This window comes from Fulvia fulva, chromosome 7 (assembly GCF_020509005.1).
Source record: "Fulvia fulva chromosome 7, complete sequence".
Classification (NCBI taxonomy): Eukaryota; Fungi; Ascomycota; class Dothideomycetes; order Mycosphaerellales; family Mycosphaerellaceae; genus Fulvia; species Fulvia fulva.
The window spans coordinates 3006043-3032934 of record NC_063018.1 but is presented as its reverse complement, the minus strand read 5'-3'; the positions used below and the strand labels follow the sequence as shown (position 1 = coordinate 3032934).

Here is a 26892-nt window from a genome sequence, read left to right as displayed (position 1 = left end):
CATGTCCTGGTTCAGCTCTGTCTTCTGCCTCGCTATCGTCCCTCGGGGAAGGCGGTGTCTCTTCTGGCTGCAAGAAGCGATTTCGATCCTGCGAAGCTACCGATTGATTCAACACCCGGGCGACTCGTAATGATCCTCGGAACTGGCACTTGGGTCCATCACTGCTCGCCATCAACGATGACAGCTGCCTCTGACGCTCTTCGGCCGGACTGTCCACGATGACTCGAACGATCCGGTGTACCTGCGGGTTATCATCGTGCCAGCCTGAACTTGACGGTCCTTCACCATCGACGGACGCATGGTGATATTCATCATGTATGTCATAGCAACTGCAAGGGCAGAGCGACCCACCAAAATTATGGTGCGAGCAACGACTACACAGGCTCAGGTATGGCTTCGAAGTCGAGCTTCCAACCACGCCAATATCTGCCGGTGCGAGCGGCTCCTTGTCTTGGCAACACTGGACTCCAAGGACAAAGCAAGGCACTTCACTTCAAACTTGGGCAAACGATATCGAACCAGGATGTCCCTGCTATCAACATGGATTGACTTCTGTCAGGCACCTGCCACAAGACCCTCCATCTTTCATGGTCTGCTTGCTAAAATGTTTCCATTCAGCTGAAGATCTGAGCTCACGACCGGTGAACAATGGCCCCACTCCACGATGCGCTGGCCAGTGGCCACACAGCTCACGCGTACGGACGGCACACACATGTCGCACCCGCGACGAGCCAGAAACAGAGTCGAAAGTTTCACACAGTAGGTGAATGACTCTCCCAGGCTGTGCCGTATCCCACGCACCAAGGCATCCATCACCAACATCTGCCTCAGGCACTTGGCGGCGTGGGTAGCCAATGAGGACTGCTAATTGATGTGACTGGGTCTCGAGTCATAAGCGCCGGCGAGCTGTGGGCAGCGAATAGCATGGCAGGAATAGATGATCGACCACGCGTGCTACTGAGGTTCGCAGATCAAGTTGAAGATGCCGCCAGCGGCCTTCACAAGTTCAAGGAAGACTTACCACGAGAGGCGACCAAGATTACTGCCTACGTTAGTGAGCTGTTCGCCATCAGCTCAGTACTGCGATCAATATGCAGCGACGACAATGCACGTCACCATGGACCAAGCTACTACAGAATCGACAAAGACCTTGCTTTGCTATTTCGGAGCCTGCAGGCGACACTCAATGAGATCTTTGGCATGTTTGCTAGATCCTACGATAGACCGTCTCACATGATATGGGAAGACCTACAGCACCGCTTCGACATTGAAGAAGGCTTCAAGCTACAGGAACGACTAGAGTGGTACCGCGACTTCCTGGAGTATCAGATCAAAGTCCTGGAAGGACGGCGACCATCCAAGCTGAGAGATCTCAAGGACGATCTCATCGACCTGTCACGCGCACAGCAGAACGCACCCCACAGAGCAGAGCCTGCCCCAATGTCTGGAGCCAACACGCCACGGCCACAGCGACCTGTTCGCCCTCCCTACCCTCGGATGGACACCCCCAGTACCAACACCGTCCTGTCCGACGACTGGGGCATGTGGGAGGAACTTGATCGACCGCCAGTAGCGGTTCCTGAACCACCCCTTCAAATGCCGGCATCCCCGACCTTCACGTCGGGCTCATCAGAGAGCATGTACTCCAGCCAGACTTCATACTTCAGCGATGGAATGTACTCTCCACCAACCCCAGAACGCCTGATACACTGGGCCCAGAAAGTCTTCGATGGGTCCAGCCCTCTTACGCCGTACAGGAATGGTGTCCAGCTGGAAGATCGATCTGCCTGCTTTGGCCCATCTGACCCAGCTGCACTGCAGAACCTGGTCCGAGACGGCTTTCAGCGTGCAATGCAGATCGTCTTTGACGAGGACCGCTTGTGGGTACGTCTCTGCTGGAGACCTTCCGACCATCGTGCTAGGATCCTTATCATGGCGAGGGATCGGGCTGGACAGCAGCTACACTTCTGTACGCCGTTGACGAACCTCAAAGTCATTCGCAATGGCTCTTGTCTGCAGCTATGTCGTGCACGTCGCGGCGATGGGAAGTATGCGCTCTGGGCACGCCTAAATTTCCTCTTCCACGAGCGCATGGCTCTGTTCTACAATACCTTCGTGGCCATGAAACGTCAGGACGAACGAGGCGTCGACTCCGAGAACCTTGAGGATGATTTCGAGCTCGAGAACGATGAAGCTGGTGAGAAATGTCTGTTCGCCGGACAAATCCAGCATGGGGAGATGCTCCACGCTCTTCGACTATTCCGAGACCGAGGAAGTGGTGTCGTTAGGCTAGAAGCCAGCCCATTGAGGGGTCCAAGAAGGGATGTTCCAATCTGGACGGCGTTTGTCACGAAGTACAAGCATGATCCGGACCATTGCGAGTACGCACCAGGACGGCCCGTTCATATCGCTGCGATTAAGCCGCCGCCGTCAGTTTTCATTGCGAAATATCAGCCGCCACAGAATAGGATGGGCTATTTCTTGCCATTTACGAGTGACGAAGGTATTACAAGCTCCACATGTAATATAGCCCGGGACAGTGCTGACCCTTTCACAGATTCGAGGATGTTTATGGAAACTTGGGCAGGCTTGTCCCGATTACGATGAATGAATGACATGAACTTTTCATGGGAGCTTAGCGATGGCGTTGACTGGATCTCAACTCTTTCTTACTGCTTGCAGGGAGGTCGAGCGTTCAAGCGCTATGACGATGGTACATTATGAGCGTCACGAAGCAAGACGAGATTTACGATGCCACGATGTCATGATGGAGGTAATGGTCGTCAGATACACAACTCACTTTCTTCACAATGCTACTTGTCGTTGCAGCTAGTCCTTTCGAGAAGCGATCTTCTCTACCTGCTCAGTACTCAACTTGCCGTTACAGCTAGTCCTTCCGAGACGCGATTTCCTCCACCTGCTCAGCACTCAACTTGCCATCCCGAATGGCCTCCAATTGAAAATTCACGAGATCCGCCACATCCTGCCAATACTTATCGTGTTGTCTGGCCACCGCTGCTGCCACGAGGCGATGATATCGGACGTTGGAGCTGCCTTCTGCAATGCTTTGTGCCTCCGCCGCACTCAAGTGTTCCTTGGCATCGAACAGCCGGATATTAACGAAGTCAGCGACATCATGCCATTGAGTGTTCCTTACATCAACGACTACCACAGGTCTGTTCACCAATTCAGCAAGCTGCTGCTGCTGTACTACCGCACCAGTGGCCTGAGTATCACGACGCATAGCCTCAAATTCATGTGGCGTGAGGTCATCGTATGCAGCAACAGTGCGACTATATCGCTGGGACACGGACTGATAGGAAACTGTCTTTGTAGATAGGTTCAGTTGGGCGTTGACCTGTGAAAGCTCGTTAGTCCGGCTTCAAGGGATGAGAGCAACTCATACGGCCATACTTCGTTCGCAATCATTTGCCATGTCCAGTCTCCGTGATCTTTGACGAGCTCGTAGATTGCGATATTGATTGAATCCTTCAGAGCTCTGTCGGTCTTGACTGGAGACAGGGAGCTCCTTCGAGGAGTTTGCAGTGATGGGGAGGTGGGATATTTGATAGCGATGGCGGATTGAGCCGCATCTGCCATCAAGTCATCACTTGTATGGTCTTCGTTCGACATGATCTCTATGCGAAGAGTTGACTAGAATCGTCTGTGAAAGTGCTGATCAAAGTTCAACTTTAGTACGGCTTGGGACATCAAGATGCTCTTTGAGCTTGATTGCTCAGATTGCTGCTCATGCGATCGTAAGATATGGAAGACAGATGTGTCCGAAGTCCTTCTGGTTGGCCAAATTTCGGAACAAGCGTTCACAATCAGTATGGGATCACCGCATCACTTTCGGCAGGCGCTGTGGAAAACTGCTTCGAGTGAATGCGTGCATGCGGAACTGCTGCCTGCAAACGAGACCCACTCTCGAGGAGACATTTTCCACGTTTCTGAACTCATCGACTTGCTCTGATGCGATTGCCTCACAGACACTGCCAAAACAGCACCGACGACCAAGAGCGGCGGAGAATACCTCAACCACGATCTACCATCAGAAATGATGGCAGAGATCGGCAAGCACCTCGATCTCAACAGCAAGCTTAGACTTCGGCTCGCGCTGGTCAAACATCGTCAAGGTGATGTCGTGGAGATGCTGAAGGTAGGCGGCTGGTGGCACAAAGCACTTCGAGATGACGGAACTGACTGTGACTCGCCAGGAACCGCTCAAAGTCCTTTATGTCTCACCAAGCAGGACTTCCCTCCGCAACTTCAAGCAGATTTGCCAGTGCGAGTACTTCCAGCAATACATCGTCGAGGTTGTCTTTCTGCCAAGTGTTATAGATGTAGCTGGAGAGAGACCAGTCTGATCAACAAGCAAGTCATTCTCCAAGGTTTGCAATCAAGCCTTGTCACAAGCAAGCAAGTTGGAAGCCTATAGCTTAGTCAGTATTTTCAAACAATCAAGCGGTGTTTTCTCCTTCGTTTGCAAGCCTTGTGAGCATGTCTGTGTCGTTTAATAAGGTGTTGTTAATGATATTCAAGGTCATGTCGATCTAAGAAGGTGGAATTCTAGGAAGTGCAGACCTATCTCTGAGCCAATCGGATCACGTAATGGCGGTCACGTGCTTTCCCGCTTCAGTTTTCTCGACTTCTCAATTCCGACGCGTCTATCTCAACCTCTAAGTATCAACTTCACGACCTCACTACACACAACATAGACTCGTAGCAAGTTGAAACCAGTAGTATACTTTCAACCGTACTAGATACTAAAGATCTATTCGCGCCGACTATCGAGATCGACGCCGTAAGCAATAAAGCCGACATATCTAAGGTACTAGGGAAGAGAAAGCACGACTTGCTTAACTAGCTAGATTAGACGCGACTAAAGGCCTATTGCCGTACCTCACAAGACCGTAACTACTGATTATTCATTTAGAACCACGGCTAGCCTATTAAGAACAAACATAGGCTCGAATACTAGCTCTATAAGCTATACTATAGCGCTAGTAGAAAAGAGAAGGGCATCTATAAGACTAATGTCTCTACGACTAGTACTTCGAACTATATAAAGACGAAGCACTATATCGATAGTAATAGTGTTATTTAACTGAAAGAGAAGAAGAGGAAGGGCTTAGATTAATATTATAGTAGGTAGTAGATTAATAATGAGCGTACTATCGAATTCGATAAGAACGAGTTTCTCGTACTACTTTATAGCTATTACGGTTCACTACTACCGTGACGTCGCGCGCCTTAGCGCTTCCTTATATATCTCGCGCGCGTCGCGCTTCTCTTTCGTAGCCTTACTAAATAACGCTTGTTTTACGGTAACCCTATACTATCTAATACGGACAAGGCGTAAGATAGGGCGTAAACGTATTAATACTGTTAAACAGGTACGAGTTGCGCAGCAGTGGAAGACGGCGGATCACACCAAAGACGAAGAAGGACCCAATGGGATAGCGTGTATCTACATACAGTATCGCCGGTGTTGGTGTAGGTGTTTCAGGAGGGACAGCTGTACTCAGGACTTGACTAGCAAGCCCTGATTACTAATCCCCCTAAGCACTCAATGTTGACCCTATGACCTGCATATTCTCAACACTCCCACTCAGGTCAGAAGGTCTCAAACAATCCCTTATACAAGCTAGAGCTGCCTCACAAAGTTTTGAAACTGCTGGCCATTGAGGGGCTTAGTCAGCCCATCAGCAACTATGTCCTTTGTGTGGCAGTAATCCACTGCAATCTTCTTTTGCCACTAGAGATTCCTGACATAGTAGTATGCCACATCAATATGCTTTGACCTGTCATGGACATGGGCATTTTTGACAAAGGTCAAAGCTGCTTGGTTGTCACCCATAAGCTTCACGGGTCTCAGCTCATCAACAGTACTGCTTGCCTTCATCCTAGGTTGGAATGAACACTCTCCAACCAGGTCAGGACACCTCATCTCTCTAAGGACTGCAGCAAGAAACTGTGACTACTTAGCTGCTGCATTCATGGCCATGAACTCAGCCTCCATTGTTGATGTGGCAACAGACTTCTGCTTCCTACTCATCCAGGACACAGGTGATCCACAAAGGAACCACACATGTCCAAGGATTGAGACTCTGTCTGCCTTGTCTATGGCATAATCAGAATCTGAGTATCCCTGGAGAATACCTCCTCCTCTTCTGTACATCAAGCCCAGGTCTGGGTATGATCTCAGATATTTGGAGAGTTTCTTCAAGGCTCTAAGATGTTGCTTTGAAGGGTCAGCAACATATGAGCTGATTCTTCCAAGGGGGAAAGCAAGGTCTGGCCTTGTCATTGTCATTGGCCACATCCAGGTACCATTGCAACTCTGGTACTCCTGTTTGTTGCACCTCTCATCCATAGTAGCTGAAGGTCTCAGATCCTCATAGCTGTCCATAGGTGAGAGTGTGGGTGTGGCCTTCTCTGGAGAGATGCCCATCTTGGCAAGGTTAGTTTGGATGTAGTGTCCTTGATCAAGCTTTACAGTACCTTGGGACCTGTTTCTTGTAATCCTCACTCCAAGGATCTTCTCAGGTTCCCCAAGATCTTTGATCTTGAACACTCTTCTAAATTCAGCCTTGAACCACTGAACATCTGACAGCTTTGGAGCTGCAATGGGGATGTCATCCACATAGGTGAGGACCATGATGTCTCTTCCTCTGTGGATGAGTAGGCATGGATCCACCTGGGACTAGGTGGATCCAATCTGTTCTAGCTTGGCAACACAGAGCTTGTTCTAATCTCTAGCTGCTTGCTTCAGTCCATACAGGCTTCTAAGGACCTTGAAGACCATATTTGGTGGAATTTCGACACCTGGGGGTGGGATCATGTAGATGTCTTCAAGAAGGCTGCTTTCGGTGAAAGCATTGTTCACATCCACCTGGTGCATCTCAAGATCTCTCTCACATACTACAGCCATGAAGACCCTAAGGGTATCATGCCTAACAGTAGGTGCAAAGGTCTTTTCAAAGTCAACACCATATTTCTGTGAAAACCCTCTTACAACCAGTCTTGCCTTGAACTCTTCAATGGCTCCACTGATCATTCTTTTCACATCAAAAACCCACTTAGATGTAACCAGGTTTGCACCCCTTGGTAGTACAACTGGATCCAAGGTGTTGTTGCTTCCTAAGGCAATAAGTTCTTTCTGGATTGCCTCTTTCCACATATGTCCCCAATTGGGGTCTCCCACTGCCTCCTTATAGGACTTTGGGATTGGCACTTCCTGCCGGTAGGCTATGGCCTGCCTAACAGCAGCAAATGCATATCCCTCCACATCATTCAGGATTTCCTCAACCCAGCTCATAGTTGGATCAAGATGAAACATCTGAGCAATCAATGCCCTATGATGCTTGGCTTCATGCTCAGCAGAGCCATCATCTTCATCCCCCCTTGACCTCTTGTTGCCTGCAAGCTGAGGTGGCTGTTGAGGTTGATCCTCCTGAACAAGTTCCTCTTCCTTTTCTTTTCTTGGAGTCCCCTCTACTCCAATCTTCTGGTATTCTCTAATGTCTTTTGGAGGTTGGGGAAGTTGCACAAACACTGTTTTAGCAAGGAAAGAATTTCCCTTGCACCATCACTACGGATTGCAGATAGAAAACACCTTGAGCTGTTCTCTACCTGAACCTTCCATTCCTTTAGAGCTGTAGGAGCATCACTCCTAGCCTTCAAAGGGACTACCCACTTCTTCCTCAAGAAGTTGTCTACAATCTCAAGCCAGTACTTGAAGCCAAGTCTTGAGACTGCACCTTGAAAAGGCCCACAGATGTCAATAGAGATGAGGGCCAGCCTCTCTCCTTTCCTCTCTGTGGCAGGTCCTTTGAACTTCCTCATGTCTGCAAGGGAGCAGACCTTGCAGTTCTGGTGTTCAGAAGGAACAGGAATGGGATCTTTCTTGTCAGTGACTCTATGCAGGTTTCTTAGCAGTCCCTTGCTAAGGTGTGCACATCTTCTATGCTATAGCTCCCACTGGTCCTGGGACTCAGTGGCAGTCATAGCCTGTTCCAATTCACACTCAAAATGTGTACCTAACTTGGACAGATCCAAGTCATGCTCCTATAGAGAGGCATATGCTTGAGGCATAGCTTCAAGCTGCTCTGAAACACTTTGAATGAATGGAACACCCCCTCTCAGCTTTGTCTGGACAACAGGTTTTCCAGGAAGGGATTTGAGGGTGAAACTGGGCGGTTGGACAGCAAACTGTTGGCTGAACTGATTCCAAGAGACAAGGCTAACTCCAAGGCCAGGAACAAACAAAACATTCTTCAAGACAATCTGCTTCCCAGAAGGACCACCCATCACTGCACTCCCCTCATGTGTGGCATGTAGGTAGCCACCCCCAACCTTGATCCACTTCCTCTTCTGAAGAGGTTTCAGGGTCCTGAAAAGTGAATCCTGGTCAGTCATATGGGATGAAGCACAAGAGTCAAGCAACCACTCTGAGGAGGGGTACTTGCTTTTGGCTTCCACAGTTGAATGGGCAACCTCATCAACTTCATCATCCTCTGATGGTGTCTCAGGGTCTGATAAGTCTTCCTGGGTTGCACAGGCTCTTCCTTGTAAGGTCCTTCATCACCACTAGGATGTCCCTCAGGCTTGGGGATGGGGACCTCGTTCTCGGTGGTGATGATTGTCTCTTTGCAACAGAGGTGTTTCCTCTGTTGAGCTTGTCCTTCCTGACAGCATGCTTGGCTCCAGAGAGGTGTGGGCAATCCTTGATCACATGATCACCATCACAGAGATGGCAGGTGATCTTGCCCTGGAAACCTCTTCCTACAAACATTGCTGTTTCCTTGGATGCAACTTCCAGCCTGGATTCATGTGACTCAAGCAGTTGTAGACAATCTTCATATGACAGTCCTGGCTAGGCCAGGATAGTGTTCTTGGTCCCAAGATACACCTCAGGCAGGGCTTGAAGCAGATGCTTCAGCTTCCTTGTAGGCTCTCTGTAGTGAGCCTCTGCTGGGTCAACTTCAGCAATCCTTCTTACAAGATTGCCAAGGTGGACCCAGGCCTGTCTGATGGTCATGCCATCTATCATTCTGAAGTTGATCAATTCTTGAACAACTGTCATTGCATATGCAGCATGAACCTTGCTGTACTTTGCCCTCATCTTGAGCCAGATCTCTCCAGCTTGTCTCATCTATTTGCTTTCCTCCCAACTGGACTGTATCTTGACTCTTCAAGTCCAGGTAAGGGATCTGATGACTCAGATGGTGTTGAGGAGCTGGGTGTGCTTGATAATAGATGGCCTCCATCTACAACCCAAAGCACATCTTGAGCTTCAAGATGGTCTTGTATCAATGAGAACCATGTCCTCTAGTTGTCCTTGGTTAGGATAGGTGCTGCTCTCCTCCTACCAAGGGTGCTGTGTCCGGTTTCCTCCATGCTTTTATATATAGGACAGGATGGCTGCCTACAGAAGAAAGGTATTCGTTCGTACGCGATCGGATCGATAGGAGGTGAACCGAACGCGAGGTTGATAGTGGAGAGAATGGCTGTCCACAAGAAAGCGAGGAAAGTCGGTCGTAAGGATCGTGTTTCTGAGACACTGTCTGTAGCTCTCTCAGGGGAGGGTGTTCTGAGACACTACGGCTCTCTCAGACGGAACAGTTAGTCGATGCGAACGCGATGTCCGGAGAGCGACTCTTCTCAGTAAGCTCGCCCACTTGTCTGAGGTATTGGCACAGGCTCCCTGACTCGGAGTCTGACAGTGCCTCACTAGGCTCTTTCACGTCTTATATGCACCTACAGCGCGGCTGTAGCTTCCTGTGCAATGCGGGTGCGGCCTCCAGTCTGCCTTCCTTTTGTTCTGAAGAGGAATAACTCCAATACGACTTTGTCGAGGGTGAAACACCGAGTTGCTAACTCGGGCTCATAACCTGTTAAACAGGTACGAGTTGCGCAGCAGTGGAAGACGGCGGATCACACCAAAGACGAAGAAGGACCCAATGGGATAGCGTGTATCTACATACAGTATCGCCGGTGTTGGTGTAGGTGTTTCAGGAGGGACAGCTGTACTCAGGACTTGACTAGCAAGCCCTGATTACTAATCCCCCTAAGCACTCAATGTTGACCCTATGACCTGCATATTCTCAACAAATACCTTAGAATCGAATAAGTTCTACGAAGAAGAGAAGATAAGAAAGTCGCGAAGCCGCGATAAAGTAAACGTCGAGGTTAGGGTCTAGGGTCCGGGCGCGCTAGCGTACTAGGTTATGTAATACTAAGTATAGCCTTACGAGGTAAACCGTAACACCACCCCCCCTCTTAAACCGCCGTACGCCCTCGTACGCGGAAATATATCGCCGTAGGGTATATCCGTAAGGAAGAACCGTACTATTAGGAAGCGCTAGCTTATATCGGGTTAACCGTAGGGAGACTATATATCTTGCCGTAGTAAGCCGTAAGTCGAGTCTATAGTATACCGTAGTATACCTTAGACAAGCTAGCTATATATCAAGCCTTAGCTTGCCTTAAGTTGTATCTATATTACGCGGGCGTCGTAGGGTCGACTATCGGTAACGATATCTAGATCGTCTAATATCTAACCTTTAGGCTTACGCTATCTAGGTAGTAGACCGGCCGCTAACGGGTTCTTATAATAATAATCTACTATCGCTTCCTCGGTACTACCTTTCAATTTGCTATAAGGCACTTCTATAATAGTACTACCTTCCTAACGGACGGTATACTTTATATACTTCTTAGCTCTACTAGTCTATCTACTGTCTATAATTGCCTTAACTACGTATTTATCTAGCTCCTCGCTATCGCCTTCGGAGGCCTCGATAAGTAGTTAACCTTAGCTTTAATTAGGGAATAGGTCGTCGTTTACTAGGCGTAGTACGCTAGTATAGAACCTCGGGTATATATATATACTTTCCTAAAGGTCGAGCTCGTATACGTCTACGTTAATCTTACGGGTAATCGTAAAGGGATCTATATTCTTATAGTTAAGTTTCTTATAGAGCCTTCGAGTACGGATGTTTCTAGTATCTAGCTAAACCTTATCGCCGATCGCGTATCTTAGTATAGGCTTACGCTTATTCGCTACGGTATCTACGTACCGCTCTTAGGTATATCTAAGCTATATAATATAGTGTACGTTAACGTTTTCTATAAAAGTCGCGAAATCTTCTACGTACTACTTCGATAAAGCCTATACTTTCGGAAGCTTAGTACCGTTACCGCTCGTAGCCTAAGGTAATACCTCTATTTAAGGATTACGGCCTAGCGTTACGAAGAACGGTAATATACCTATAGTAGCGCTCTATTAATTATTTAGGGCAAACTCTACGATAGGTAACTACTAGACCTAATCGTCCTACGTATAGTTAACGTACGTACGTAGGTACTATTCTATAGCTTAGTTCGTACGTTCTAACTACCTATTAGTCTAAGGGTAAAAGGCAGTCGAGATCTTTATACGTATAGCTAGACGCGCTATTAGAGCCTTCTAGAATTAGCTTACCTACTAGCTACTACGATCTAATACTACCGTATCGAATAGGCCCTAATCCTTAATTACGTACTTTAGTACGGCATCGGCCGCTACCTTAGGGGTCAAATCTACTACGGGTATAAGATACTTCCTCTTAGTAAGTCTATAGATTAGGGTGAGGATAGCGTTATACTTTACGCCCTTAGTACTATAACTATCCGGTAGCTCTACTACGTAATCGAGTACTACCTCCTTATAGGTACCCGAGGGTACGGGTAACTATCGGAGTGTGCCTTAGTACGTATTATAAAAAGCCTTAGATCGTATATATAGGTAACAATTCTTAACGTACTTAGCGATATCTACTACTAGACTAGGCTAGTAGTACGTATACGTAAGTAGGTCGACTATCTTCTTACGCCTAGGATACCTAGCTAATAGAGTATCGTAGTGCCTCGCTATTAGCTCCGGACGAAGCTTATACGGTACGTATATACGTCCTTAGATCTTAATTAGGTCACCGTCTAACTTATAGTCGCTAAGCGAGATATAGCTAGAGCCTTCTAGGTTTCGTAGTAAAGTACGAGTATTATCGTCTAGGGCCTTCTTAATGCCGTACGCTAGCTCGTCTTTAGTATAGGCTTCCTCGATAAGTTCTTCGATAGAGGCCTCGTTTACTTCGAGTACGTAAAGTGCTAATTAATACTAGTCGGCCGTAGTACGCGGAGTAGTTATAGCTAATAGCTTTAAGCGCTTACGTATATTAGGAGGGAGATTGCGTAGCTTTAATATAGCTTACTACCTATATTTCATATCATCCTTATCGTCTATGTCTTATCTACGGCGCGTAAGGCTATCGGGCTTTGTCCTAAGCTTACTAGGGCGATATTCTATCTAGAAGTCGAACCCGGATAGGAACTCGCTCTAGCGCGCTTATTAGCGGGTTAGCTACTTAGTCGTTATAAACTACTCTAAGCCCTTATAGTCGGTAAGAACCTTAGAGGGAGCGCTTATTAGCTCCGGCCTCTATTCCTCGAACGCTCTAATAATAGCTATTAGCTCCTTGTCGTAAATCTCGTAATTATATTCTACTAGGTTCATCTTTGTCGAGTAGAATGCGATAGGATACAATTCACCGTCCTCTCTAACCTAAGATAACACGCTAGCTATATACCTATCGGAGGAATTAGTTTCTACGACGTAGAGCTTAGTAATGTTAAAATGTACTAATACTAAGCGTTTGTAGAATACTACCTTTAGGGTCTCGAACGCACTTTAGTAGTCTAGGCTCTATACGAAGGGTGTACAATTCTTAAGTACGTTACCGCGTATAAGGTCGGTTAAAGGCATAACAATACCGGAAAAGTTATTAACGAACCTCCTATAGAAGTTAGCTAGCCTAAGGAAGGATAGCATATCCTTTAAGCTCTATAGAGTAGCCTAATCTATAATGGTCTAGACCTTAGATTTATCTATCTAAATGCCCTTATTAGTAATAATTAGTCCTAAGAACTTGACGCTCTTCTAGAAGAAGCGGTACTTATAGACGTCTATAGGAAGTCGAGCGTTAATTAGACACCTAATAATAGTACGTACGTGTTTTACGTGTTCCTTAAATAAACTATACGTAAACACAATGTAGTCGTCTAGGTATATAGACACGAAGTCGTCTAGGTGTCTATATAATACTTTATTAATATATACCTAGAACGCGCTTAGTACGTTATAGAGACTAAATAGCACTATAAGCCATTCGTAGGTACTATATCGGGTAGTAAACGCTGTCTTCTTTTCGTCGCCTTTACGGATACGTAGCTCGTTAAATACTATAATAATGTCTAAGGTAGTGAACTACTATACGCCGCTTATACGAGCTAGGGTCTTACGGACTCGAGGTATCGGGTACCTATTCTTAATAGTAATAGCGTTAACAGCTCTATAGTCTACGTAGATACGGAGTCCTCTACCTAGCTTCTTAACAATAATAATAGGACTAGCGATCTAGGACGTAGAGCGTCGGATTTTACTAGCGGCTTCTTCCTTATCGACTTAGGCTTTAGTTATATCGAGCTCTAGTTTCGACATAGAATAAGGACGCTTAAAAGGTAGCTTAGCGCCTTTAACGAATTCAATCGCTAAATCTAATTCGGGGCGATAGGGAGGTAGGCCTTTAGCGATAGACGGGTTAAATCCGTGCTTTAGGTCCTTTAGCTATTAGGGTAGTAAGGATTCGACTTCTCGTATAGTCGCTTGCTTCTTGTTTATATAGATAGCCTTGTCTTTAGCTAATATAGTACTTAGCCGTATACTAATGTCGTAAATAAGTTCTTTAGCCGTAGGCTCTAGCTTATTAGGGTTAAGAGTCCCTATTTCCTAAATAAGGTAACCTTTATCTAGGTTTTCTTTATAGGCTTTGCTAATCGTTATACTAGACACCTAGATATTAGGTTCTAGAGTCTATAAATAAGGGATAGCGTACTATATACGAACTTTTATACCGCCGATAGTCGTAGGGTAAGGATCGTAATGATCCGTATAGTACTTTTTAGTAAATATAAATGTATTAGCTCTCTAGTCTAGTATAGGCTAGTGCTTCTAGAACTAGGGTATACTAAATACGAAGTCGTAGTCGAGGTTAGTAACGAAGTAACTAACTTCCTCGACATAACCGTTTAGGTCGACCTTAGTCTTAATACATTCCGTAGCTTAACTAGATGCTTTAGGGTTAGCTCCTAGGCCTATCTTCTAAGCCTAAGGCAGCCGTGTTCGTAATAGATGTTTCTTCGTAAACTTCGTATTATAAAATAGCGACTCGGTGCCGGGATCTATTAGAATACGTACTAGCTTACTACCCGCTACGCCTACTACTATAATATACGAGCTTCTTAGCGGAAGGTCTATCGTCTTTATAGTATATAGTATAACCTCCGGACTAAAGATTATAGGGATGTTACTAATAGCTATTTCCTACTATATAGGGTTCCTCTTTCCTCTATAACGGTAATATAATAAGGGCGTAACCTTAGGAGGTTCTAGTAGTACCGTCTTCGGAGGATTAGTACTAGGCGCGAGTATAGGCTACTAGTCGGTACGTATACGACTAGAGCCTAGGCTTCCCCCGACTCGGTAGCCTTAAGCCCTACTAGTACGTCACCGACCTAGATCGATACGTTCTTTATAGCGTTATTAGCGTCGCTACTAGTCTTCTTATACTTCTTAAAGGGACACTTAGGCGACTAGGCACCCTTATAGTCTATAGTCTTATATACGTAGTAGAATATATCCTCCTTAGGCTTAGCTACTTCTTCTCTAGTAAGATTACGGAAGGTATAACTATCGTACTTAGCGGCTTTAAGATTATATTCCTTACGAGACTTCTCGTTATAGTAGATATACTTAGGCTTACCTTCGTTACTACCGTAACGGCTACTATTATTACGGCCGCTACCGCCTCCGCCGGAACCCTTAATATCGTCTAATTTCAGTTCGACATCGCGAAGGTATCGCTAAAGGGCTAGGAGGTTATTAAAGTCGTCGCGATATACTAGTACCTACTTCAACTTGTCGTTTAGCTTGTCCTAAATATCGTCGATAAGTTCCTTATCTATCTTCTCTAGGTAGTACCCGTACTCTATATTACGGCTACGTAAGCGGCCTACTTAGACCCGCGCTACCGGCTTACCTAAATAGGCAAAAGACGAGGTCTTAAAGCTCGTAAGCTTTATACTAGCGGAGTCTTATCTAGGCTTACTTTGGATAATAGACTACCCTAAGTACCGCCGTAATACTCTAGGAACTTAGTATAAAATACGTTAAATGTACGATTACCTTAGGTATAGTTATTATAAGCCTTCTTATACTTCTTAAGCTTATAGTACTCGCCGTAAGAGTCGTTTAGTACTGTTATTAACTTACGCTAACCGGTCACCTTCTTCTTATATAGCCGTAGGTAAGCGTTAGTATTACCGACGACGAAGTTATTAAACACTACTAAGTATACTATAGATAACCGGCTATATAACTCTTCTATAGTTATATAGTCCTCTACTTTCTCCTTCTACTCTACAAATCCTAGTTCATCCTTATAGTTAGGTATATTAGCTAAGAATATAGGAATCTTCCTCGAGTTAATCGGGTTACGGGTACCGCCGTTACTACGCTAGATAGCGGCGTTAACTAAGACTACCGTAGTGTTATTATTATCGCTAGCTACGGTAGAGGTAGCCTTCTTAGTCTTCGTTATACCTATCTTAATACTAGAGTCCTCGCCGTCGAATAGCTTCTTAAGGGCGGACTTCTACCTCGTAGGAGGTAGTAGAGGTGTCGGTTCCTTAGGCTTTAGCTAAGCGATATAGTCATCGCGCTCCTTTAGCTAGGCTTATAGATCCGTAATAAACGCGGTAGTACGCTTACCTAAGCTCTACTTAGTAGCTAACTTAGTCTAGGTCGCTTCGAGTTCGCTAGCTAGATCTATATTACGACTACGTAAGTTCTTAATCTTAGCGGCCGCCTTCTTACCTAACTTCTTTAGGTAAGCGATCTTAGCTACTAAGTCCTTATCGTCCCTAAGCTCGTCGAGTATTACTTAGAGCGATATTAACTTATACTTATACCGATTGGCCTTAGCCTATAGCCGACTCTTCTAAGTAGTTAATACCTCCCGTACCTCCTTAAGACCGAGGTAGGCGAGACGGTGTTCGTCTAGGACATCTAGCTAGGCTTCTAGGTTCTTAGTAACCGAGCGAGAAAGCTCCTCGGCTATAGCGATCTAGAACTTAGTAGGGTTGTCCCGTAGCCTATATTCTACCTCTTCGCCCTTCTAGGTAAAGTTAATTAGTATCGTATAGCGGTAGCTAAGATGTTCCTCCTTCCGCGTACGTATACCCTATTATAAGGTCTTATCCTCTCTACCTATACGGAGTCGAGTTTCCTTCTTAGACTAACGTCGGTTATACTTATTATATAGTAGCTCTTAGTGCTTCTAGCGCCGACGTTCTTCCTCTTACTAACGAGCCTACTTAGTATCTCCGCGACCCTAAGTCTCGTTCTATATCTCTTACGCTATATTACGTAGTCGTTCTATACCTACGGTATCGTCGAAATCTAGATCCTACTACGACTCGTCTTCTACCTCTTACTACGCTACGCTAAGTACGCCGTTCCGCTTTTATCGGGCTTCTCGAAGGAACGCCTTCGTAAGAGGGTTTAGGTTAAGTCTTAGGATAAAGGATAATTCGTCTAGTCCGATAGTCGTATAGTACCTACGGCTATTCGAGTCTCGGTCGTACGCGGTCGTAGTAGCGATACGTAGTCTATAATCGTACGGCTCGGCGATCTAAGGGCGGTAGAACTTAATAATACGGACAAGGCGTAAGATAGGGCGTAAACGTATTAATACCTTAGAATCGAATAAGTTCTACGAAGAAGAGAAGATAAGAAAGTCGTAAAGCCGCGATAAAGTAAACGTCGAGGTTAGGGTCTAGGGTCCGGGCGCGCTAGCGTACTAGGTTACGTGACACTAAGTATAGCCTTACGAGGTGAACCGTAATACTATCGTCTTGTAGATTACTACCCGTAATAGTTTATTCGGTCTTATAAGCGGCCTTTCTAGTTAGGCTAGTAGTTATAATTAAATCGTACTAGTAAAGTACGCGTTAAGGTAGGTCAAGTTCACTATAGTTACTAACCGTCGAGTCGCGCGTATAGGCGTACTAACAATAACTATAGTCGCGTAAATAAGCGTATTAGTTAAGTTAATAGATCACCTCTCTCCTTCGCGTAAAACGCGCGCCTCTCTACTCTTATAGGGCCCTTATATACCTACTAAGAGAGTAGTCTTATCTACTACGTAATAGTATAATATAGCTATACCCGGTAGTACTACTAACGGAGTACTCTTACCTAAGTAACCTCTTTATCTAAATCTTAGTAAGTATAAGCGTTAGTCGCTCGTACGCGCTAAGCTTTTCCTAACCGTATCTACTAAAACGTAGACACTCGATAACCTAGGTATCGATACCGCCCTAGGTACCTTCCCTTCCGACGACGACTCGAACGTATTCGCCGCCGAATAATAATAGATCGAGAAGGATCTACTACCTAAAGAACAGTAGTTTGCCTTAACCTCCAACCCTATTAACTTCGTATAATTCCTCGACGAAGAATAGATCTTAAAAGAAGGAGGAATTAAGGTATATATAATTATAGACTTAAGAGATAATATATCTATATAAGATAGTAAAACTAATAATATACGCTAACCTAAGGAGTAGGTAATCGCCTTAGAGTATACTACTATTAAGAGCCTAGCTATAAGGGAGCCGTTCTTAATATAGGGAAAATAACGAAGTTGTTAGACAGGCTATCTAAGAGGAGTACGAGGTACGGAAAGTTAATATATAAGCCGAGGTATACGGGCCGGCCCGTGCCGAGTCACGTGACCGACTGCTATTTACTAGACGTCCGCCTAGGCCCGTAATACTACCCCCCCTCCAAAAAATCAGCCTGTCCTTAGTACTATTCTTCCTTACGACGTAGGCCTACGCGAAGGTCGTATCGTTCTCTAGATTATCCGCTTTATTATCTATCGCGTTATCGACTTAAGAAGAGCGGAATATCGACGAGGACTATTTATTCGACAGCCCTTATTAAGACGAGCAATCTACTTAAGTAGTAGCGACCCGCCTACGCTAGCGGCGGCGTAATCGTAGTATAAAGAACCCTAAAACTAAGGTTCCGTTCCTCTAAAGGTAGACTCTAGAGTTACGGAGTTACGGAGGATAACTACCTAATTAGGAAGCGCGACCCTAAATAGTAGCGAAGGATAGTAACTAACGAGAGCTATAGCCTTACGAACATTCTATACTAAGAGCTAAACCGGGGAATAAAGTAAGAAAAAACCTAGGATATAAGCTAAGGCCTACTATATAGAAAGTAGAGACTAACGACTAATAATATAGTATAGACGACCCTATATACGGAGGCGGAAAACTTACTAGGGGATAACAAACACCTAGCCCGGATATATAAGAATACTATAGTATAGCTACTAGGAGCGCTAAAAGCGCTATTATACTAAATCCCGAAGATAATCTAATAAGTAATATAGAAGGTAGCCTAGAGACTAACTATATAGGTAATAGTAGTAGTAGGTAAGAATTAACCCCCTCCAAAGGTAAGTAAGGCGGTACGCCTATATATTACTAATCCGGCGGAGAAACAAGAAATCGCAGCCCTAATAAGTAAAGAGATTGTTAATAGAATTGGCTAAAAGGAGGTAGTTAGAGCGAGGGTAGAGGTAATAGGCGTAGTAAGACTCTTTACCGTATAAGAGTCTAATAGACGAAAGCTAGAGACCTATAAGGAGTAGACTACTAAAGTCGCGAAGTCGGTACGAGTCTCCTACTAATAGTATACCGTTATCGCCTACGGGGTCCCTAGGATATTTAAGGTCGAAGACCTTCCCTACCTCTAAGTATAGAACTAGAACACCTCCCTAGGAGTACGACTAACAAAGGCGGTATAGCTATATAAGATAGTAGACCGAGAGAAGACGTATTTACCGCTTATTATCTAGGTAGAGATAGCGGAATAAGCTAACTAGATACTAGATAATAGGCTATTCTAGAACTACGAGAGAATAGACATAGAGATCTATTAGAGTAGCTATAGGGTACTATAATGCTTCTAGTACTAATAGTACGGTTATATCGCCCTAAAATACGGGGAGAAGACCCTAAGGTATCCCTACTACGTAGGCCTATACTAGGGAAGGGAATGCCTAAAAAAGGAGAGTAGGTATATATACTACGGTAGAAGGTACCTAGCGTATTCAAACTAATGCCTAGCTAGAATAGTAGTATAAGAACGAGTAAGGTAAGTAAGGATCTCTATACTAGCTAGGTACCCCTAACGATAGTAGGAGGGACCTACCGTATATAAGGGCTTCGAGCCGAGCAAAAGGAAGAGGGTAGAAGAGACGAATAAGGGAACCTAACCGTAAACGTATCTACCTCCCGGTAGGCCTCGACACCTTAACCGGGCCGCTAACGAACTAGGCTAAATACGAATCTTTAGGGCGTCCTAGCGGCCCTAGGGCTAGCCGGATAGCGGGATATAGGCCTAGGAGATATAGTAGGTTAGTACGGAAATAGACCTTACGGATAACGAATAATACTATATAACGACATTACTATCGTATAGTATAACGTAAAGAAAAGTAGGGATAAGGTCTAGCGCTACTTTCTATAAGAGCTAGATCCGCTACGGTACTACGTTATTACGGTATAGGAACTATAGATCAACCCCTACGTAGGACTCCTAGCTACTTATAATAACCGGAGATACTATACCGTAATCGCGGGCTAACGAGGCATTATCCCGAGGACATATATATACGTAAGTAAGACTATAGACCTTAAGTCGTAGAAGGTTATACTACCGTAGTAGGGTAACCTAGGAGACATAATATTAATCTAGATCGACACGATATAAGGCTCTATCTAGATCTATAACGTTTATAACCCGCTACCGCGGGGTTAGACGAGTAGGGAACTAGGAACCCTCGCCTACCTAGAGCGGACCCTAAGCTAAGATACGAAGTAAGTACTCCTCGGCGACTTTAACCTCTACTACCTATAGTAGGGACTCGAATTCACTCCCCCGTACGCGTTTCTAGGGGGAAAGCTACTAGATATAACCGTACGCTACGGAATGGCCTTAGTAATACTAAAGGGAATAGAGACGTAGAAGGCCCGTATAAGTATAAGTATAATCGACCTATACTTTCTATTACGAGAACTTGAAGAGAGACTAGTCTAATACCGACCGAAATACGCGCTAGAAGCCTCCTTAGACTATATCCCTATTTGAACGACGCTAGGGGTGAAGGCGATAGAGGAGCTAGTAAGCGAACTATACCGTAACTAGAAGAAGGTACGCTAGGACAATATAAGAGGCTTCCTAATAGCGAACCTACTATAGTATAGAGAACTCGAGACGACAGCTTAGCTAGATCAAGTAGCGAAACAGATTACCTCGGTTATATAGTAAGTAGCAGAATAATATACGCCGTTACTCCGGCTCTTAACGTAGTAGAAGGCCTTCTAGACCCCTAAATACTCTACGAAGGTAAAGGAGGCTAGAAGGGCAAGGCGATAGTAGACGAAGGAGCATACCTAAGAGACGTAGGAGCAATACTATCGCGCGATATAAGAGAAGAAGGTATAGATAAGACACGATAAGCTATAGGAATAGAGAGCGACGATCGGGCTCGTTATAGAAAACCCGGAACAGATATAGAGACTAGCTAAATAGGCACGACTACCTAAAGAGTAATAAACCCCTTACTTCCCTCTAATCGTAGACTACGAAGGGATTGCCTAGGCTACGCCCCGGGGTAAGGCAAAAGTATTAGCCGACTATTTCTTTTCGACGTAAGTAGAGGTAGACCTTACGGATATCGACCCGAGTATATACCCGGAACCCCTAGACATAGATTAGGCGGTTAGCTCTAATATAGTAATAGGAGTTATAAGTAAGCTAAAAGGACGAAAAGCCCTAGGCCTAGATAGGATACTAAATATACTACTAAAAGAGTATAGAGAAGAGATCGCGCCGAGCCTTACTAACCTATTTACCGTATACCTACGGCTAGGGTATTACCTAAAGCCGTATAGAGAGTCTATAATAGTAGTACTACGTAAGCTATAGAAGGAGGACTATACTTAGCCTAAATCGTATAGACTAATTGTACTTCTAAATATAATAGGGAAGGTCCTAGAAAAGATAGTAGCCTAGAGACTTACGTAGCTAGCCGAGGACAACTACGTACTCCTAGTAATATAGATAGGGGGAAGAAGCTAGCGATCGACACTAATAGTAATAGAGCTAATTACGGAGTAAATTCAGACCCTCTAGTACTATAGTAGGAACCGAGTAGCGTCCTTACTATCCCTCGACATCGTAGGAGCCTTTAATAACGTCTTATACTAAAGGCTAATATATATCCTATAGTAGAAAGGCATCCCCTAGTAGGTAACGAAGTTCGTCTACTCCTTTCTCTAGGAACGGACGACATACCTAGTCCTAGGAAGGTATACGTCCGACCCGGTAAAGGTAGAGGCTAGAATACCTTAGGGATCTACTCTCTCCCTAATCCTGTTTCTAATATTTATGTCTGATCTAATCCCCCTACTTACCTCTCCGTAAACCTTAGTATCGGGATTCGTAGACGACATAAACATTCTAGCCTAGTTAGACTCGATAGAAGAGAACTGTCGCCTCCTTAAAGATAGGCACAAGAAATACGAGGAGTAGGCAAAGAAGTATAGTACCCGGTTCGCCCCTAAAAAGTACTAACTTATATACTTTAGTAAAGCGAGAACATACTATAATATAAAGGCGGCGGTAAGAATCTAAGGCTACGAGACTAAGCTATTAGCGGAGCTACGAGTACTAGGGATCTAGCTCGACCCGAAGCTAAGCTAGAATGTATAGATTAAGAAAGCCTAGAGTCGAGCGTAAGTTAACGAAGCCTCGATAAAGAGGCTTACGGCGTCTATATAGGGAGTAACATTCGATAAGGTAAGAGTAATATATAAGGCGATCGTTAGACTAGCTATATTATACGGGGTATAGATTAAGGGAACAGGAGGCGTAGGTTCGCCGATCCCGAAACGGATAGAGTAACCCCTAAATAGGATATAGGTAGGTAACCTACGTAGGATACTAGGCGTATATAAGATAACGTTAATAAGTACGGTAGAAATAGAGATAGGAACACTACTAATCGGCTAATATATCCGGAAAATAAGAATTTAATACGCGGTAAAGACGATAGATTACCTAGTATAAACTACGATCTAGGAGCTAAAGAATAAGATAGAAAGCCGCTACCGGAGAGGGCCCGGACATAGGACAAGCTAAAAAGAGAATGACCTTACTACCTTTACGGCCGTATAGACAAGTACCGAATAGCTAGTACGACAAGAGGAGGAGCGTAGGACTCGCTAGGCCGGCGGGAGTAAGGCTAAGACCTAAAGCCTAGCGGAATAGATAGCGAACTACCTATAGGAATAGGACTAGAAAAGGAAGCCCCCTAAGACAATAGGCCCGATAGTACTCCGAGCCTTCTATAGACACAATTACTAGCTATATAGGGACCTAATAAGGGCCGAAGTAAGTATAGCGATCTAAATTAGGTCCGAATATATTAGATTAAGGGCCTACCTATTTAGGAGACGCGTACTAGATATCTATAGCCTAGCCTACTAGTGTAGCTACCTATCGCAAAACCTAGAACATATACTACTACGATGCCCGTAGTAGACAAGAGGTAGGGGAAATTAGAGGTACTAAGCGGGAAGGAGAGACTATAAGTCAATTATTAGGGATAAAGGTAATATTCGCCGAATCTCTTAGTAGATACTATAGTAGGGATACCTCTAGTAGTTTAGCCTCGCTAGTAAGACGGAGGAGTAGATAGATAAGAGGCGGAAGCTAGGGGGGTTATAGATAGGATAGTTATTAGGGCAGGCCTATAATACTAGCGTACCCCTAATAAGGGAAATTTAAGACAATAACTAGGGGGAAAAGACAGGCGGGAAGGAGGAGGGGTTTTTACTAACACGGTTTCCCCTCTATATATATAAAAACAAGATAGTATAGCTATATAGGCCGAAGGGCACTATAATAGCTTAATGAAATATCTATCTATCTATCTATCTATCTACCGCGTTATTATCTATTACTCCGTCCTCTATAACGTCGTCTTCGTCGTCGGTCGTTAAGTCGTCTATTACTACGCTCTTACGCTTTACTATACTGTTATTATCCTCGCTATATCGGATATCGAGAGAGTTGTAGCGATTTACTAAGTCTACGAAGGCCTTCGTTATAGACGCTATTATATAAGTATCTAAAGAGCTATAGGATCTAATACTATTCGAAGATAGCGGTGCCGTTAAGGTTATAGAGTTATAGGAAGCTTCCTGTTCGTATTGACGTATATTGCTTGTATTCCTACTATCGGTCGCTTTTCTCGGGTCCGTACTATACGGGTCTTTATCTAAAGCTACTATTACTATTGGACTAACATAGTCATCTGCCTTATATAGGAGAGCTATAGGCGCTATTTCTACCTAAAGGTAGTGCCTACCTATAGTTACTACTTTAGCTATAACTAATACCGACGCGGAGGGGTTCGCTTCGTTCGCTACCTATCCTTCTAGTACTATAAAGCCGGTAGGTATTAGTTTCCTTAGGCTGTTATAGTAGAAGTCTGTAATAGAGGCGGTAGCTATCTCTATTATATCCTCCGCTAGCTCCTATAATAGATCCTCGTCGTCTCCTATCTAACTAACTAGATACTTATACTAGCCGTACTTCCTCCGTATATTTAGGATCTTATCTATATACTAGAACTGATTAATTCCCTCTTCGTTCTCTACCTCGATCGGCGGTAGGGTTAGTTCTACTTAGCTAGGTAACGCTTTATATATAGGGAGTAAGAGGTTCGTATAGAATCTATTATATAGGTTCTCTAGCGACTACGGTAGGCTTAGGCGATACGTATCGTTCGGCAGTACTTCTGTTATTACGTAGGGGCCTACGTAGCGATAGTTAAGCTTCTTAGATAGCCGAGCTATACGCTAGTTACGGGTACTTAAGTAGACTTTATTACCTACCTTATACGTAGGTACTAGCGTACGATATTAATTAGCGAAGTCGGCTTATAAGTCTTATATTATATATATTGCTTCGTATAGATACTCCCGTATATCGCTTATTCTCTTTACGAAAGCGTCGGCCGATTGTACGTTAAGCTTCTACTTAGCGGGTATCGCTCGGATCGGAAGGTCTAGCTCGCCGTCTACGTATCGCGGTAGTTTACCGTAGTTAGCTATAAATAGTAACACTCCCGTACTTTTAGATACTCTGTTATTAGCTATAAATTCTACTAGCGGTAGCTAATCCGGCTAGTCGTCCTAGGTATAGTTAATAAAAGCTCGGAGGTACTTTTCTATTTCCTTATTCGTGTTCTTGCTCTATCTATCGGTCTCGGGGTAGTATCTAGTAGATAACTTTCGCTTGATCTATAGTAACTCGTAGAGGCGTTACTAGAATACTAATAACTATTACGGACCGCGATCGGACGTAATTGTTAAATAGGTACGGGTGGATAGTAGCGGAGTAGAGTAAGAGATCAATCTTTAACTAACTAATAGTACGAGCATACAGTAATATATTAGGAACCAATATGTTGATTATATTGGATGTCTATCTAAGCTAAAGGGGAGAGAAGGTATCTCCCTACAAGCTAAGTCATCGTGGATGCCTTAGGCTGCCAGATCACTTCCTAATTGTTGACTCCCTTTGAGATGCTACATCTTAACAGTAATCGACTTTAGGAGCCCGTACCTACTAAATACGTACTCAATATAGATATACGCGATATACTCGGCCTTTATACTTAGTACTAGGATTAGGTACCTCTCCTTACTTAGTCTATTAGTTACTATTAGGACGTTCTAATAGGTCTAACTATTAGTAGTATAGCGTCCTTCGGGTAGCTCGACTACGAAGTCTATAGCTACGTCTTCCTAGGTATCGAATAGAATCGGTATCGGGTATAGTAGGCTATATAGCTCTTTAGTTAAAGTCGTAGTGTTTATATATACTCGATAACTACGGTAGAAAGTACGAACGGTACGCGCTATCCTCGGCTATACGTAGTACTAGGTGACCTTCTTATACGTCTTAGCTCTTCCTAGATATCCGGTAGTAGGTATATCGTAGAAGGACTTAATAATTCGGCTATAGACCGTATAATACTTATCTTCGGACGGTAGTACGAACAGTCTAAGCCCGCTAAGCCGGTTCTTTATATAGATTATGTCGTTAATAATAATAGCGTCGCGGTCGTTAAGCTTACTACTACGGAGTAAAGTCACCTTCTATTTATCGCGGAGTTACTATAGAGCTTCTTAGACGTTGTCTTAGTTATATAGATTCCGGATATCGGTCTCGAGGCCCTAGTCGATAACTATACTAGTGTTCGTAGTCGTGGCTATAGATATAATCTATAAGGGCGCGCGTACTATAGGGTCCGAACGAGATAGTTATTGTTCTACGAAGCTACGAAAGAGGAGCGCGAGGCGCGGCGAAGTTATAAAGCGAAGCTAAGCCGCGCTAACCCGATACGGAAGGTCCGCGGTTCACCCGGGCCGACGTAGCTATAGTAAGGGGTCGCGGGCTACCCGTAATAGTACCCCCCCTCCTAAAACACGCCTTAGTCCTCTAAGCGTTATCTACCTTATAAGGCCACTTGCCTATCGAGCTCTATAATCGCGCGAACGCCTAATTATCCTCTAGTGCCCTATCGTTATCTAATAATATCGCATTCGCTCTATTAAGACTATCCTCGACCGGCTTCCTTCGAGAAACATATTACCTAGTTAGCTAGCTTGCCCTAGACCTAAGTCTATCTTCGGCTAGCACTCGCGTATAATCCTTATAACTAAAGTTAGGTATTATTATAGGCTCTATAGGCTCTACTCGAGTATCGAATATATACGGAGTAGATTCTATTAGAGGTAAGGCTCGATACGAATTATTCGTAACGGTGTCTTTCGGAATAACCCTAATCGTATTAAGCCCGAGCACCTTAGTAGCTAGTAGGGACTAGTTAGATAGAGCTACAAAGCCTATAGGCGTAGACAACTCCGGCCGGTTATAGTAAAAGTCTATAATAGCGGCGGCTACGTGTTTAAGTATATCCTCTATAGGTTACTAGGTCTTACTATCATCCTCGTTCTAATATCTAGCCTATTTTACCTTATACTATATATCTACCTTACGCTTATACCCCTTCTTCACCTTACCTACCCGCTTACGGGTATATATATTAAGGATCTTTTCTACCTCGTATATATACGTAGGTACTACTACTATATCGGCTACTATATTAGCCTCGGTAGTGTTAGGTTCGATAGTTATCGGTAGTAGCGGCGCTAGATACTACCCTTTAAGTAGTAGGAAATCGGGGTGGTCGGCTCGTTATAGTAGTAAGGTATAGAAGCAGTTATTAAGTCCTACTAGAGCGTCTAATAGTTTTAGTCGATAAGAGAGTCTAGCCGGTATAACTTCCGTAATCTAGTAAGGGCCGGCATACCTTATATCTAGCTTCTTAGATAGTCGAGTCGTACGGATATTCTTAGTACTAAGATATACCTAATTCCCTACCTTATAGTCTAGAGGAATACTTTAGTAGCGGTTTGCTACTTCTACTTAGAGAGCTTATAACATTCGTATATTCTCTTAAAGGTACTTATAAAGCTCGTAAATTCGACGTATAAAGGTTTCTACTAATCGCGTATCTAGTCGCTAGAGAGTGGTCAGTCCTCCCTCCTTTCTAGCGTTCAGGTCAACTCGCT

At 44.5% G+C, this 26892-nt stretch overlaps 3 protein-coding genes across 3 annotated transcripts; 2 read left to right on the top strand and 1 right to left on the bottom strand.

Annotated features, from left to right (window-relative positions):
* Positions 1-924: 924 nt before the first annotated feature.
* CLAFUR5_10414 (uncharacterized protein) lies at positions 925-2607 on the top strand (the record flags this gene model as incomplete). The annotated part of the gene is made up of 2 exons (XM_047909562.1): positions 925-2503; positions 2558-2607. The coding sequence occupies 2 exons, from the start codon at positions 925-927 to the stop codon at positions 2605-2607; spliced, it is 1629 nt and encodes a 542-aa protein (XP_047764634.1).
* A 280-nt stretch (positions 2608-2887) lies between these two features.
* CLAFUR5_10413 (uncharacterized protein) lies at positions 2888-3633 on the bottom strand (the record flags this gene model as incomplete). The annotated part of the gene is made up of 2 exons (XM_047909561.1): positions 2888-3358; positions 3415-3633. 2 exons carry the CDS (start codon positions 3631-3633, stop codon positions 2888-2890), a joined length of 690 nt encoding a protein of 229 aa, XP_047764633.1.
* A 424-nt stretch (positions 3634-4057) lies between these two features.
* On the top strand, positions 4058-4367 carry CLAFUR5_10412 (uncharacterized protein; the record flags this gene model as incomplete). The annotated part of the gene is made up of 2 exons (XM_047909560.1): positions 4058-4159; positions 4218-4367. The coding sequence occupies 2 exons, from the start codon at positions 4058-4060 to the stop codon at positions 4365-4367; spliced, it is 252 nt and encodes an 83-aa protein (XP_047764632.1).
* Positions 4368-26892: the final 22525 nt, after the last annotated feature.